The sequence below is a fragment of the Rhinolophus hipposideros genome (assembly GCF_964194185.1).
Source record: "Rhinolophus hipposideros genome assembly, chromosome: 10".
NCBI lineage: Eukaryota > Metazoa > Chordata > Mammalia > Chiroptera > Rhinolophidae > Rhinolophus > Rhinolophus hipposideros.
The window spans coordinates 63,070,940-63,088,311 of NC_138056.1; the positions used below are offsets into that span (position 1 = coordinate 63,070,940).

Genomic DNA, 17,372 nt, shown 5'->3' on the forward strand with positions numbered 1-17,372 from the left:
CTTCTGAACTCTACTCCTCTTCTCTGGAAAAAGGGAGATATTTTTTGTTTGTTTGTTTTCCCACCAAACCATGAGCTCCTGGAAAGCTGGGACACCAGCCTAATAACTTCTGTGTTGCCAGTTCTGACAAAGCACCAATTATCCAGTACATGTCTGTTGAACTGCAGAGTTGTTGGGACAACTGAATTAGACAATCCCCCTAAATTCCCTACCATCGTATGTAGTACATATGTGAAGTCCTTCCAGGGGCTTTCACTCACACAGTATGGATTCCCTTCTGCAGCAATCTTCAAAAGCTGGAAAATTCCCTTCTCCGGGTTCACTGGAGATAATGTGCATGTCTTCTGTCACACAAGGCTTAATTTGGGAATAGAAAGTGGCTGCCCAGGCACAAAAAAACAGGATCCCTTCAGTCGATGAGGGCCATACCAGCCATCTCCTCCCAATTTCCAGAACCAAGCCGCAGATAAAATAATGCACAAAAATCAGGTAAATTGGTTATCAGCCCTGGAGGTGCATCAGCACCCCTTGAGAGCTTTTAAAAATAAACAAACAGTCAAGGGCTCCACCTCCACAATCTGATTCAGAAATTCTGAGACAGGGCTCAACATAACGTTTTTTTCTCTAGTTGACTATGACGCCTTGCCTGGTTTAAGAGTCTTTGCAGTTGACACATGTAAGTAGTTGTTATTATTACTCTTTTTAAAATCCAATGTCTTCCAAACAGAGGGTCACGACACCTCAGTACTCCCCCTTTATCTGTGGTTTCACTTTCTGAGATTTCAGTTACTTGCAGTCAACCAAGGTCTGAAAATATGAAATGGAAGATTCCAGAAATAAACAATTCATGCATTTTAAGTTGCATGCTGTTCTGAGTAGCATGTTGAAATTTCACACTGTCCCTCTCCGTCCTTCCCAGGATGTGAATCATCCTTTTATCCTTTGCATTCACACTGTATTTGTTTCCCACCCCTTAGTCAGTATCCATCTTGGCTATCAGTTCAAACATCGTGGCATAATAGTGCTTGTGTTCAAGTCACCCTTATTTTACTTAAAAAGGCCACATTGGCATAACTTTCATTATAATTTATTGTTATAATTGTTCAATTTCATTATGAGTTATTGTTGTTAATCTCTTACTATGTCTAATTTATAAATTAAGCTATCATAGGTATATATGTATAGGAAGAAACAGTGTATACAGCGGTACTTCGGTTTTCGAACGTCTCCATTGATGAACATTTCGGTTTATGAATGCTGTAAATTTTATGGATCTATGGTATCATTAGATAGTAAAATTCATGGTAAATTTGCAGTTTTAGGGGTTGATTTTAAAGATCTGGAACGGATTAAACCATTTTGCATTACTTTCTATGGGGAAACGGTGCCTCAGTTTTCGAACGTTTCAGAACTTGAACGGTCTTCCCGAATGGATTACGTTCGAAAACCGAAAACCGAGGTACCACTGTATAGGGTTTGGTGTTATCCATCGTGTCAGGCATCTGCTGGGGGTCTTATAACCTATCCCCTGAAGATAAGGGAGGACTACTGTAGCTGTCGAATGAAACAGCTAGTTCCTTTCAGAAAGGGATATCTTAGTGAAGCATTATAGCAGTCACCCATGGGCAGGGCTTTCTGATTTCTAACAGTTGATCACAGTGATTCATTCCCATAAGCTCACGCATTCACACACGGACTCATCCACATTTGCCACCGGTTGCCACATACCTCTGAGCTGCTCAATTGGATCAATCCTAATCCAGCACGCAGCAAAGCAGAGGACAGATTTAAGAGGGTGCTAGGGTATCTAGGGGAATTTCCACCAATCCCTGACCTTTTTGTGCAGAATCCAAGGACCCCACCCCCACCCCAGCTTTGGCTTCCTGCCTCTGCAGGAAGTGGAGTGTGCTTATCAGCTTTGCTGCAGGAAATATGCTCTCACTTCACCTTGTAAAGCCTCCTTGACAGGCACAATTATGTTGTCCATCATCTGCCAGGGAGCTCTTTGAATAACTTCTTACATATTACAAGACACTTCCCACCCACACACCCTCTCCGGCTCCTCCTTCCAATCTCTTTCTTCTCTCTCTGCTAATTTATCCATTAACGTATGCCCAGTTTGAAGATTATTCTAGTTATAATTGTTTATAACAGCTCTGATAATTTGCTAGTGGCTCTGAAAAGAGACAGCTTCAGCTCCTACCATTCTAACCTTATAATTTAGCAACACTGAACCCTTTACCCTTCCCTGAATAAGTCTTGCAGTTTCATCATTCTTGCCTCTGCATGTGTTCACATCACCTGAAATTCCTCTTCTTTTCGTCACTTTTCCACTTTCGTACTCCTGTCTTTCCTTCATGACTCAATTCAGTTGTTTTCTTCTCTTGAAAACTACCGTCGGCCACCCCTCTCCAATAATCAACTATATACGTTTGTCTCCTGAGGAATGGGAGCCATTTGAGGGTCGAGGTGTGACCCTGTCTTCTTTGCATCCCCAATGCCTGCCAGGCAGCCAAAGTCCAGTCATTACTAGATGGATGAATGAATCAATGCAGTGTTCATACTTATAGTGACTCACTTAGGAAACCTTTTGAGTATTACTGTTGGGTAGCAAGTTCTATGCACCAATAGAGATGAAGTTTTGAGTACTTAGTTGATGAATTAATTTACTTACATTCAGTTATGCCAGGCCTACCAAATACCAAGCCATAAGGTTGAAAGAGTTTATGCCCGGTTGAGCTGGAGCCTTGAGGTGTCACTGAAAGTAGTCTCTCTCAGCAGTGAAGCCAGCTTTCTGGGTGTGCAGACTTTACAGTTGTACAGGACCCCTTTCTTAGAAAGGCTTCATGCCTGGTTTAATGTTCTGCTGTGGCTGTGTTGAACTTCTTAACATTTTGTAAAGGGTCCTACGTTTTTATGTTGAATGGGACCTCATAATCATGTCGCCAATCCTATTTGGCAGAGCTGGTGCCAACCCAACTGGCAAGTTCCTGGGAGGTTAATGGTGTTAAGGATCTCCCTGACTCTGGTGACTGGTACTGCCTTCTGTTTGTTTGTTTGTTTCTGTTTTTGTTTTGTTTTTTGTTTGTTTGTTTGTTGTTTTTACTATTCAAAGAACCAAGAGACTACTGACCCCAGAGTTGGTATTTTGCCCGTGGGAATGTGCCAGGGTAGTCATCACCCAATGAAAAACTTTTAAAAGGCACTTAAAACAGGAATAATTAGAGAGTCTATTTAAAAGTCATTTCTAACTTGAAAAGTAATAGCAATTCCCCGGACCGCTTCATGGCAACTTTCCGTTTTATTTCATATCATCTGCAGGCATATTTTAAAGATAGAAAAGAGCAGTCAATTTGAGCTCTTTCACTGTAATGGGGTTTTACTTGCCTCCCACAGACAATGAGAGAAGAATTTCAGGCTAGCCATTTTCTTCTACAACTTAATTTAAGGGTAAAAAAAAAAAGTTTAAAAATGTATCCCTTGAAATAACTTTATAATGAGACTTTTAACAACAAAAAAAAATGATTTTCTAAGTAAAGTCAGTATCTCTGTGAGCTTAAACTAAAATGAGGAATGGAAGTATCCAGAGAAAGAATTCTTATACAATATCTATGTATGTTTTTTCTACAATTATTTCAAATGTTATGTATATTAAGATTAGGCTGGCCTGGAAAATAACTTGAAAATTTGACTTCTTTCCAAAATTGATATTAAAGGATTATTTTCCACGTTCATGATTTTTTTATAATAGTTCTTTTGTTTATTACAAACATGTTCTGTGTCCACTGTGTAAAATCTAGGACAGGCAAAAAGGAAAAACAAGTCAATTCTAACCACCGTTGTCGTTTTAACAGAAGTCCCTTTGGCCTTCTCTCTTTAGAGAAATGGGCTCAGAAACTAGATATTATTTTGTAACCTGCTTTTTTCACTGGCTTGCAACATTTTCCCATACCATTATATATTCTTTTACACTTTCATATGATGATATATACATATATATATATATGTATAGTATTTTTTGATATGAATGTACTATAATTTATTCAACCAGTCTTCAGTCTTGGAAAATTCTATGGATACCAGGTTTTTTCACAAATGCAAACATCTATTTAGCAATTGCTTGTTATCTATCTATATAGGTTTTATGTACATTTTTCATATTAAATGTTCCTGACTTCCCTGTGTTGCACTCTTTTGAGTTTGTTCAGTTCTTTTAACACATGCACTTGCAATGGGCATGTATGTGCAGTGTGTATATCACCTACCTTCATTGCATTACCATGCTCATACACTTGTTTGGTTCCCCGCTTGTTTCTTCTGCAGTTCAGCATGTATTGCTCTCTTATTGCTTGCAAGACCCTGCATTCAATACTGGGGTACAAAGGTAATAAGACACAGTTTCGATGCCTAAAAGATACCTTAATCTAGTAGGAGAGAGGACATAAATATAACAAATGATAATTCAAAATAATTTTAAGGGAGCAAAGAGAAAGAAGTAACTAGGGAAATTAAAGAAGCTGTGCCAGAGGAGACTCTACAAAGAATATGTAGGATTTTGACCAAAGAAGGAGGGGAAGAGAACGTTCTGGGTAGAAGGAAGAGCATGGGCAGACGCGTAAAGGAGTAAATGCACATGATGTCTTCAGGAATAAGTGGAGTAGATGGTACATGAGGGAAGTGGAGCAGGAGATGACATTGAAAGGGTGGGTTGGGGCCAGACAGCAGGTGACTGGAAATCCATTCTCAAAAGATTTTACTTCTGTCTGTAAGAAGTGGGAAGTCAGTAGCGAACTTGAGCAGCTGGAGCGAGACTGGATCCAGTTTTAGGAACTTAAAACTGTGGTTAAGTTTGACCAGGAAGGATAGAGTCTGAGATAGTTTGTAATTAGCAGTCTTGCAGCGGTCTAGGTGAGAAAGGGTGGAAGCCTTACCATAAGGCTGTGAGACCTGGCCACCAGACATTCAAGAGGTACCTCAGCGGTAGAATCAAAAGAACCCAGCATTCTGATTCAGATGGGAGAGGGAAGTTAGGGGAAGCCATGCAAGAAACTCTTAAACTATCTAGTTTGAGTAATTCCTTGTCAGGTTTCTAGGCTATTAGAGTTAGGGATGATGTCTTTTGGGCTCCACTGCCCCTCAGTGAAGCACCTAGAGTAATCAAACAGGTGGCTCTTGGCACGTCCTTATTAAATGGGAAGGTCGTATCTAGCTAGAGACTCCTTGAGAAAGACAGAACCCTTGCACATTTCAAAAGTAACCACTGTCTAGTAAGGATAAGGCCATGGCAAAGGAATGCAATGACATATTCAAGCACCAAAGCTTTGTTTATCATTTTTCTGCAAAAGATAATCCTTATAGTTTAAATAAGAGCGTGCCTTATTCACCACACTTGGGTCATAAAGACTGAAATCTAAATATACTTGTGAGCTCTTAAGCGCTGATGAATAGGGTATTAATGAAAGCAGGAGGAAATATTGGTTTAAAAGCAAGTTGTTAGATTGTCTGGCGCATGGGATCGGGTGACCAACTGCAATGGGACATGAAGGACATGAATAATTTTAAGGAGTGATTAAAATGCTCTGTCTCAGTGAGGGCCGTGGTTTCCTAAAGGTATACGTCTGTCAGCATTTATGAGCTGGACACTTAAAACGCATTCATGGTATTATGTGTAAATTATGATACTTCAATGAAGTTGATATAAAATGATTAGAACCACAATTTAAAGTGTCCCTAGAATCTGATTATTGAAATTGTTTCCGATTATTTCTTCCCCAGATATCTGTTCCATATCTATTGAAACCCTTTTATAAAAGCCAGTTTGTAGCAATTTTAGTACAGCCCACGTTCTGTGTGTGCTGCCTACGTAGGAGCCAGATCCTGTGCAGTGGCTGGAGGGGATAGTGGTGAATGTCACAGACAAGGCCCTGCCCTGACAGAGTCAATACAGCGACTATCATAAGACCTCAAAGTAAGCATAACAGAGGTCATGCTAGGTTGCTCAAATTTAGGGAGCTTGTTAGGAGCAGGGGAAAAGGCACTTTTTAAAGGCCAGGTCGAAAAAATTCTCAATGTACTTGCTATGTTGGCCACTCTCCCATTGGGTTTTGGTGCTGATTCTCGCACCTTTAACAATCTCAGATAGAAAGCTGATTTATTCTGACACTGGGTTAGATCTTTGGGGATGATCCTAGAAGTGGGTGTTATTTCTCACCGAGGTATAAGAGCCTTGCTATAAGATATATGTGTGAGCTCTGAATATTTAACTGAATGGTATGAATCTGCTGTGTTAAGTTTGCTCCCTATTCAGAAAATCCAATAGCTCATCATGATCAAGCGTCCTGTGGACTTTGTTATGGTTATATGGCCCAGTTATGCCCAGATCTAGTAACTTAATAGGCAGTTGGGTGAAGACGGCAGTCCTTTGGAAATAAAAATGAAGTCACACCATTAGTTTAACTTAGACATGAATCACAGTTCTGGAAGATCATCTAGATCTTAAGTGACCTGGGTTCTGTCATTTTTAAAATGAAGAGACCTGGGCCCCAGGGAAGTTAGGTGGCTTACTCAAGTCCACTTGTATAGCTTGGGCAGACCATGACCTAGAAGCAAGGTCTCCTGTCTTCCAAGTCTGGACCACATTAACAGTCCAAAATGTCTATCTTCCCACTTGGCCCAATGGAGAGGAGCCTAGCCTCTATTTAGAAACCTTTCAAGGGAGGGAATATATATGCCCTTGGAAAACCACCCCAGCATTTCACAGCCTTCCCTCCTGGGAATTATTATGTGCTATTTTGTCCTCCAACCCCACTCCACAAAATGCCACTACCTATTACTTCCTTTCAGCAAATAAGGATTTTAATCATTCTCTTTTTACTTGATTTTAATCCGCTGAAGACCTGCCTGCTCTGTTTACCACAGTTACCGTGCAGAAACTTCATTTGCAATGAAAGTCATACTTCTCTTGGAAGCCTGGCATGTCAGCATTTTAAGAAGCTAAGCAGCTCCATCCTCATTAAATTATCCTCAAATTGAAGGAGAGAATTACATACTTAAAAATACAGATGCAAAATAATGGATTACTGTTGTACCTTACTGTAACACATCGTGACATGCAGTAAGAGCATTAGACCAATTAGTAAGCATATCTTCTGCTTGGGTTCATCTTTTCTGCTGGGTATGTAGCAAAGGGATGGTGATTTGAAGGATGGCATTATCAAACGCCCTTGGATAGGAAGTTTCCACTTTAGTAACGTGACCTGCATTCATTTAACAAAGACAGTACTTCATCTCCTGGAAACACAGCAAAGAACGTGCTATACCACAAGTACTGCCTCCAAATTGGCATTTACATGTCTGATTTTATTTTTAGAAATCATTGAAATCTATCACAATCGTGTCTCAATTGGACTTAATATGTTCCAAAAATACATCCTTCTCTTTTCTTGAGAACTACCAAATCATGATACCATTTAGCAAGTTCATTGGTTTGCGTTCCCCCAATCCCCCCGCCTTTTCTGGTCTTGCTTCCCTGTCAGTCTGACTGGTAACAGAAAGGAGAGGTAAACAATAAACTTCCCTGGAGGGGAGCCATGGTCCTTGTGTGGCTGATTAATGTCAGTCTTATAAATGCAATGCTCCAACAACAGGGCTAGCCCGCTGAGCAAGACACTGGGAGAACACAGCCTCTCTTGCTTGGAGATCTGCAGAGCAGTGTCTCTGAGTAGGGCTGGATGAGAAAGCTGTAGACTGGAAACACAGGTGGTATTTTTAATTAGATTTCAGCTATCTGTCCCAGTGAAAAAAACATAGGTAGCCATTAAAACACCTTCCCTCAGGCCTTGATGCCACAGAGAGTGACAGTGTGCAAATACAACCCCTATCTCTCCTAACTCAGCTGCTCAGAGCACCATGGCTTTTAGGACAATGAGTCCAAAATTACCTTCTTCCTAAATGATCTTTATGCCTGAAGAGCAAGCATGTCCAGGAACTGATCCTAAATCCTTCAGGGGATTGATCAAGGAGCCTTGGGAAAACAGAATTTTGTTTGTCCCTGATGCTTACCGAAAAATGCTAGTGGCACCAGGCAAAGCCATCAGCCCTTGTTTTATGCATCAGTGAAGTGGGTTTTGTAGTTGTCAACAGATCTCAGATGATAGCCTCTGCATGAATGTCCTGCCCTATCTTATTGTTGAGAAGAGTGGTGTTCCATATGCTGGGGGTGGAAGTTAAATCTGCAAGGAATGTGTATGGTTTGAAAACCTATGTGGTATGTTTATGTCAGTCACTGATATACCGGCGGTGCCAAAAAAATGCATACAAGTGGACACTTTGGTCAACGTTGCTCAAGTAGTAGCTCGCCGTAATCAGAAGTGTCTGGACGCTGATGGTAACCACTTTGAGGACCTCTTGTCATTGCAGAAGTCAAACGTGACTTGTATTCATCTTTTGTTATCGGTATATATTGTGTGTTACAATTTTAATAGTTTTTACCTTTTTTAAAATGTGTGTACGTTTTTTTGGCACCCTCTGTATTTCCATAAATGCATTTTTGTAACTTTGAGAGGTGTCCTGAGACCATCCAATGAGTCAAGGCAGCTTCTGGGGCACACAACCAGCTTTGACACCCAGGCAGGGTTATTATTTTTCAGGTGCAAACTTGATCACTTCCACAACCCTCCATGTATTCACCCAGGAATTTATTTTAAAGAATTTAATCTTGCAGACACTATAAACTTAGCCAGAAAGCATCCCTAAAACCTTGCCCCTGGGGCCTTATTTCTAGGGGCAGCAAGAGAAGAGGAAAGCCTCTTTTTTTTTTTTTTTAATCCCACCACCAATAAAATCAGAGGCTGATGTTTATATATCACAGGGTGGTTGTTTTGAGAGATAAAGTAAATGATGAAACTTTGGGAAAAAAATCTCTCTGGAATGGAACCAAGAACAAGCTCTTAGTGTTGACCTTTTGGTTAAAGCCACATAATGCAATTTATGTCATCCCCTTTAGATATATGATTTTATTGGTTTGCTGGGAATTTTGGCTTAAGGGAAATTGTACATTGAGGGAGTTACTGCCAAGTGTCTGTCTCCATGGTCAGGTGTTGTAATAGAAACAACACACACAGGTTTAGGCCCTCCCTCTAAGCGCTTATATTCTAGGGGTCCATGATTCATTCACAAAAGATATTTGCAGGTGGTTGTCGCACCTAAAGTCATGACTAATGACTATCGTCATAAGAGCATTTAGGATCAAACTGGTGCTTTTTCAGCCTACAAAGCTGTTAAATTTTGCTTCTGACAAATCTTAACTCCTAGCAAATTTGAGGTTTATAAACCAGTTTTAAGTACTGAGATCCTCTGATGAAACAGTTAAATCAGTCTTCAGAACCAGAAGTAAACCCAATCATCAGTGACTAATTTGCAGGTTGTTAATGGACATTTGCTGGTTGACATATTTTCGCTTTAAATCACAGAACTGGAGATCATCCTATGACTAAATCTTCTTCCTTCTTTGATGGAGTGCTCCAGGCTCACTGGCCACTGGATTTCTTTTTTCTCTTTACATTCCCTTATGACGTCGTGCATTCTCATGGCTCTGTGGGCCATCTGAATGCTGATGACCTTCAATGTATAGCTCCAGCGTGGACTTCTGTGGTCTCCAACCTCCTCTACTAACTTCCTACTTGAATCTAAAATGTCCGTCCCAAACTTAATCTGTTCAAAATGGGGCTCCTGATCTTTCGTCCAAAACCTGGTCCTATTGTATCCTCTTCAACTCAGCTGATGGTAACTCCCTCTTTTTACTTGCTCAGGCCAGAACCTAAGAGTCATTCTGAAATTTTCTCTTTCTCTCACATCCCGTATCTTGCCAGCTTCACAATCAGAAAACAAGCTTTTCAGAATACATCCAGGACCCCCTCACTTCTCACCACCTACATGTTCAGAATAGATCTGGAACCCGACCACTTCTCACCACTTGCACCACCACCATCTTGTTCAAGCTGCCATTATCACACGCCGGTATTCCTGTGGGAGTCTGCCAGCCGGTCTCCCTGCTTCCTCGCTTACTGTTCTTCATTCCATTCACAACCAGCATAATGAATGCTCCGGTTAAACTCTAAGTCACATGACTCCCCTCCTATGCCCTCCAATGGCTTCCCACCTCACCACCATGACCCCATTCAGTCTGCTCCCTACCCTTTACCACCCTGCTCTCATCTTCTACTTCCTCTCTTCTTGACCCTAATCACACTAATCTTCTCTACAATGCTCCCTAAACATGCCAGATCGGCTCGTACCGCAGGGTCTGTGCATTTGTGTGTTGCCCCGCCTGGAGTGTTCTTCCCCCAGATAGCTGCACTGTTCAGTCCTGCCTCTCCTTCAGGTTTTTACTGAAATGTCAAGGCCTTCCCTCACCACCTTATTTAAAATTACTGCTCTTCCCTCCACCTCCCAAACTCCCCCTTATGGCTTCGTTTTTCTCCATTTTTACTACCTACCATGCCATGTATTTTGATTCTTTGTTGTTGTTAATTTTATTTACTCCCACTAGGATGTAAAAATTTTCTCAGGAAATGTTAGACTCTTGTCCATTGCTAAAATCTCTAGCATCTAGAATAGTGCCTGACAGAGTCTAGATAAATATTTGTTGAAGTAATTAATTAATTGGTATTTCTCCTTCTCTGGCACCTCTTTTTACCACATAGCTATTGGCATCTTAGAGTTTTTCTTTACCATATTAAGAATGTCCAACTAGTTCTGATCTTTGTTGCCAATATTGCTTTTATTTCTTTACCATTTCATGTAGTGGTATATATTTTACAAACTGAAGTTTACATCTTTGTAGTTGTGGGTTTATAACTGCTGTTCTTCCCTGTGTGGCGTTTCAAAAGTCAGCCCAGCCATAAAATTCCTGTGCAGAGGGTTAGGCCGCCTTCTCAATCACTCATATTCTTGCGTCACCCGCAGGCATCAACAGGAAGGTCGTGTACTCCCTGGCCGACTCAGCCAATGGGTTCTTCTCCATTGAAGGCTCGTCTGGCATCATCATCCTGGAACGGCCCCTGGACCGTGAGCAGCAGCCCTCCTACAACATCAGCGTGCAGGCCACTGACCAGAGCCCTGGAAAGGCCCTGTCCTCTCTCGCCACCGTCACCATCACCGTCCTGGACATTAATGACAATCCCCCCGTGTTTGAAAGGAGGGACTATCTGGTGACAGTACCTGAAGACACTTCCCCTGGTACCCAAGTCCTTGCTGTGTTTGCCACCAGCAAAGATATTGGTACAAATGCTGAGATTACGTATCTCATCAGGTCTGGGAATGAACAAGGGAAATTTAGGATCAACCCAAAGACAGGTGGGTAAACAGCAACCTACGTATGTAGAATTCAAGCCTTCATTCTATCCTGCTTCTCCTCCTAATCCTTTAGCCACTTTTCTTGGTGGGCTCTTTCTCCTCCTGCTACCTCCCTGGCAGAAGAAACAAGTTTTCCCATAGCAGGTCCTGCAGGCAGACCCCAGAGTGCCCTCTGGCACTCTGCTTCCAAGGAGGTCCCTTGCTGAATTTGAAGCTCCCAGCTGTGGGCTCACTTGGCAGATACTTGACCCTCAGGTTGGCTCCAGGACGTCCCAGAGGGAGTTGGGGTGGGAGGGGCAGTCATGTAGTTCCTAGCTGGGCAGAGGAAGTAGTATTTGCACACTGACTGCAAGGGTTTGTTTCTCTCTCTTTTTCGTTTTGGTTTCTATTTTTTGTCTTTTTGGTTTTGTTTTTGTTTTTTTGTTTGTTTTTAATTTGGATCATATGTTTACGTGCTTGGAAGTACTTCCAGAGATTAGCATCCATTTGCCACTGTCCACACTCAGGCTGCCACTCTCTGGTCACCTACCAAAGTAGACATTGATAAGTGATCTTAAGGTGACCTGCAGGCCTTCTCAACCCAGCACCCCCGTCATCTGGAACTGGCACCATATCTGAGTCCTGTTCACTGCTCCTCGTCATGACACTGATTTCTCACCATACATATGCTTTTCAAAGGTGCTTTTCAAAATGTGAGGGAAGATGTGACATCATCTAGGAAAAAGGTGCCTAGAAATAAACCCAAAGAACAGAAAGAGAACCCTAAGGCTTTCTCTTCATCAGGGAGTATTAGGGGCAGTTTGGGTAACTAAAGATGGTAATTCAGAATGCAAGTTTGGATGTTCTTTGATGAGTAAACATATCCACTCTTATATTTTCATAGAGTGTTTGTATTAATATTTTTAAAGCACTTTCATGGATATTCTCATTTGTTTATTCCTCTATGAATACTCAAGAAAGTCCCATTTTGCAGATATGAACGGTGAGTCTCACACCTCTGGCCATTGTACATAATCCCCTCATTACCCAAGGAATAGGCACTTGTTGAGCAAGGTGGCAAAGGAGGTCCATTCTTTGGATAGTCCAGTAACATGAACAAAAAACTATCATAATTAGCAACACTTATTTAACATGGCCAATATGCCAGGTTCCTGTTAAATCATTAGTTATTTCTCACATTTTCCATATGAGAAAAACATAACTTCAGCGAGGTTAAATAATTTCCCTAATGTCCACTGTGAATAAGTGGGGAATCCAGGATTTGAACTCAGATCTTCCTGACTTTGGAATACATGCTTAACCTCTAAATTACATTGCTATGCTTTGGAGGAAAAATGAAGGAAATATAGTCCCTGCCCTTAAGTATAAGGAGGTGGAAATATTGATGGGGGAATTACATTAGCAGCTTCTCCCAGCAGTAACTCTGTTTATTAAGATCATTACTTCAAATTAAATGTATGGGTGTTTTCCTCATTTAAATATGTTAGCCTTAGCCTGTCTCTTTATAGCCACTGTATATGGACACCATGGGGAAATAGTTAACAACTATTTAAATTTGTCAGCGAGTAACAAGTCTGGGGTGCAATATAAAGCTCTAAGAGTGATAATTGCTAAGAAAACTTAATTATGGGGAGAAATAGGTTCTTATTAGAGGTGTGGCTTCTGTTTCTCACCTTAAGTAGAAGAGCAGCCTTAGTTCCTGGAGAATTTGCCTCTCTGGAAATGTGAATGGATGGTCCTAATGATTATTTTTCTGGGGGGAGAAAGGTCAGTGCCCTTGAGAACTGTTCTGCAGGAAGTATAATGACCAGTTAGCAATTACCGAGCACTGGATTGGGTCCTCACCAGAAAGGGCTAGGATGAGAGGGAACTAGCACTCATGGAGCTTCTGCTGGGGAGGCACCCAGCTACCTGCTTCCATCTGTTCTATTTAATTGAAATATCTCTGTGACATGAGCATTATCTCTGTTCTGTAGTTGTGGACACTGAACTTACACTTACTTCTTGGCCACTGATTCCCAGGTATTTCCTTTTCCATTATGTCACTACACCTTGAGATTTCTGAATTCTTTGCCCTCTTTGTGCCATAATAGTTTTAAATAAGTACATTGTAACTTGGCAAGGCACCACAGTGGTTAATTCAATTCAGTTAAGTCTGCAAGTATTTACTCACGACCGGTGGGGTCATATGTTCGCACCCACATATCTCAGTTCATCCTCGGTCAGCCTGGGTCCACTTGAGGAATCATCGGGAGACACTTATCAGGAATGTAATTCCTCCCCCTGCTCCCTAGTTACATGATGGTGAATAATGCCAGAGACTTTCAGGCTGCTTGAGAGAAGTTCAGGAACTACTGCAGAAACATGCAAAGACTTAATGTCTTCAGTTGTGTCTGGTGGATAGCTGTATTTTAACTGACAACATTAATGAGACTCTGGATGCTTTCAGCAGGGCATTAAATAAATAAATTCCTGAATGTCTAAAAGTCTTGGCTGGAGGTGATGTTATAAAAAGTTCCATAATTATGGGACTGCTGGCCAACGTTTTTTCTTAATCAAATCTAAAGCTTCCCTTTTTTTCCAAGGGGGGATTTCTGTATCTGAAGTCCTGGATTATGAATTATGCAAAAAGTTTTACCTGGTGGTAGAAGCCAAAGATGGGGGCACCCCAGCTCTCAGCGCCTTGGCCACCGTCAACATCAACCTCACAGATGTGAATGACAACCCTCCCAAGTTCAGCCAAGATGTGTACAGTGCCGTCATAAGTGAAGACGCCTTGGTTGGGGACTCTGTCATTTTGGTAGGTGCCAGTGTGACTTCCAGATATCTGGGGCTACTAATCCTCAGTAGAGTGAAAAAATGAGCAAAGTCTGTCTTGATTCTCTTCATACCCTCTCCTTTCAGTACCCTTTTATCCCCACAAACTCTAGCCGGGTACTTGGCTTTCAACTGCTCCTTCTCCAATCTGTCTACTAGAAAGGGTCTGATAAATTTCTTTATATCAAGATACAAGTGACTGATAATCATTTTCCTTCCAGGAGTGATTTTTTTTAAGAAAACAAAACATACCATGGAATGAATTTTTAATGATGGTTCCTACTAGTTTGTGACCTTAGATGATAAGTTATTAGGTGGCTAAGGATAGAATAAAACTATTCCCTACACACACACACACACACACACACACACACACACACACACACACGACTAGGGGCAGCTGCAAAGTTTAAGATATATCTCACACGCTTAAAGGAGCTTTTTCCAGATGGAACTTTTTCTAATATAAACATGGACGAGCCCTGTGTTGGGAGAACGCAGGCTCTCTTAGACTTATAAATTACATTTCGGTAACAATGAGTCCCATCCTTGCCATCCTTACCATCCCTAGATTGAACAGGTCCCTTCCATTCATCCTTATCTCTGGCTCCCATGGCACCAGGTTGTGGGTGTGTATTCTTTACACATCAGAGGTAAATGTCCCAGGTCCTCTCTCCTTCCTTGATACTATGAGACTATTTTGGTTACATATATATTCCAACATCACCAACATGAGCAGCAGACAGTGAAGGGTGTGTTGGCTTTATGGGAAAGGGAATTTTCTTGGGCTTTCTTAACATGGAAATGTGTAAGTTTAGAGAACGCCCAACTCAGTGATGGACTCATTATTTTGCAGAATTGGAAAAGAATCGTGAAAGTATCCCTATCAGTTAGCTTTGGCTCTGTCCTTATTAGCTCAAGGCCTGAGGAAAATCAAGCCTAACAAGCAAGCATCAGGTTGTAGGCAGGTAAAAATTAACAGAAATAAAATGGTAGCTGCAGCAATGGTGCTTTCCTCCTTGAGCCAACCCATCATCTCTTCACCTGGGGACATGATCACTGTCACTGGTGGGCATAGCACCTAAGAAAAATGTCAGAGCCATGCCCATGTGTGCAGACCTTGGACTCTAGTAAGAATAAAGCTTTCCTTTTGTGTCATGTCTTTGTTTTGCGTCTGTCTCTTGAAGCTAATAGCAGAAGATGCAGATAGCCAGCCCAATGGGCAGATTCATTTTTCCATTGTGAATGGAGATCGGGACAATGAATTTGCTGTGGATCCTCTCTTGGGACTTGTGGAAGTTAAGAAGAAATTGGACCGGGAACGGGTAAGCTCGTTTAGGCCAGCCTCTTTCCCATCCACACCCATCCCTTCACTGGAATCAGACACGGGCTCCATGAGTTTAAATAGGAAGATTCTCCACTCTAAATAATGAGAGTAAACAGGGATGGGCTGAAACGCAGCATGACGTATTTGGGGTTAGACCTTTAAAATAATTTTCTGCTGGCAGTTTCTTATTTATGGATGTTTTAAAGAAAAAGCAAATATGTGTCTTTCTGGTTGGTTTGAATTTTGGTCCTTCCTAGAGCAAGGAGACAGAAACGTATCTTTAGCATTGAGATCCTGTGGTCCTGGTTTCATAAGTAGCTTTAGCCCTAGGTGAGCAGATACAAAAGGATCATCTGAAAATATCTAGGTCAAAAAGAAAGACTCAGAAAATTCCTCTGTGCAAGGTTAAATTAAGTCTTTTTTGACCAAAAATATGTCTTCAAAGAGAAATTGAATATGGGAAAAGATGTTCTAGTAGTTATAAAAAAGCAGAAAGACCTCACTGGGTAATACAGTCCCATAACTCCAGAAATATCAAAACTGATACATAAGGCAGATCAGTGTTGACAGTGGTTGTGTTTGAACAAAGGCAGAGAGCTGTGGTTGTAACCTCCAATTGGTTTTGCACACACCCCCCAGACCCACCCACCTACCCGCCCCAGGAACAGATGGCAATGTTTGGAGACATTTCTAATTGTCACAAATTGGCAGGAGGTGATACTGGCTTCTAGTAAGTCCAGACCAGGGTGTTGCTAAACATTCTACAGTGCACAGGTCAGCCCCCAACAACAAAGAATTATCTGGCCCCAAATGTCACTGGTACTGAGGTTGAGAAACCCTGGTTTAGAATCAAAGCGAAGATGGATGATGTTTAGCAAAGCAGACCCTGCAGCACCCTGGGTGTGCACAGAAGGAAGAAGGTCCTTCTTCACTGTCAGCCCTTTGTGCCTCGACAGGTGTCTGGATATTCCCTGCTTGTCCAGGCAGTAGACAGTGGCGTTCCTGTGATGTCATCAACGGCCACCGTCAACATTGACATCTCTGATGTGAATGACAACAGCCCAGTCTTTACACCTGCTAACTATACTGCTGTGATTCAGGTGAGTAAACCTGGCTATGAGGCACTTGTCCTTACGTACTTATCCTCCTTCCTCTGCTGTGGTTTACTCGTCATGGTTTATTATTGTTTTTACCTATTATCTACTCATCCCATCATAAGGCTGATATGAAAAGAGCCTGATTTCTTCTACTGCAACTAATTAATAAACATTAATAAACACTATTAACCAATGGGTTTTTTTTCAAGTGTCAGGTGCTTTACATACACCATCTGTCCCCACCACAGCCCTGTGAAGTGGGATGGTGGATCAGCTTCTGCTTTCTGGGGAAGGAGCTAAGGTTCTGAGGGGTTACCTAGCTCACCCAAGATCATGCAGCCCTGAAGGAGTAGAGTCAGGATTTGAACTCAGGTCTTGTGTCCACAAAAGCTATTCTCTTTCCACAATGACAGGCTGCCTTTCAACCACTTTATGCTAGTCTGGCATGGGAGGGCAATTGATATAAACCATGTCATCAAAGGGAGATTGGGCATCCAAATAGAGCTGCTACTCAATAAAATCCCTCTTCTATAAGCAGTTTGTTTAGCACTTTAAATCCACCTGCTCTATAAAATTAGACTGCAGGATAGAGTAATGTGCTGCTAATATTCTGTAATCAGAGGGAATGACTCTTCTCTCCATCTGTTTTTTTCTTATTCCAAAGATAATTTCATGAGCACAGTACTAGGTGCCGAGCTACCGTTACTTCCCAGTATTTCTAGAAGCTGGAAGCCCAACTTTAGGAGGATGGGGAAATCCAGTGCAGGAATACTGTC

General features: G+C 41.6%; 1 protein-coding gene across 6 annotated transcripts in view; it reads left to right on the plus strand.

Moving 5' to 3' along the window:
• Positions 1-17,372, plus strand: part of FAT3 (FAT atypical cadherin 3) — a 635,533-nt gene that overhangs the window by 564,939 nt on the left and 53,222 nt on the right. For all 6 annotated transcript variants that reach the window (XM_081062135.1, XM_081062137.1, XM_081062140.1 and 3 more), the window contains 4 exons: positions 10,966-11,355; positions 13,941-14,155; positions 15,360-15,497; positions 16,456-16,599. In XM_081062135.1, coding sequence (XP_080918261.1) covers positions 10,966-11,355; positions 13,941-14,155; positions 15,360-15,497; positions 16,456-16,599 — 887 coding nt within the window. The remainder of the gene's footprint in view (positions 1-10,965; positions 11,356-13,940; positions 14,156-15,359; positions 15,498-16,455; positions 16,600-17,372) is intronic.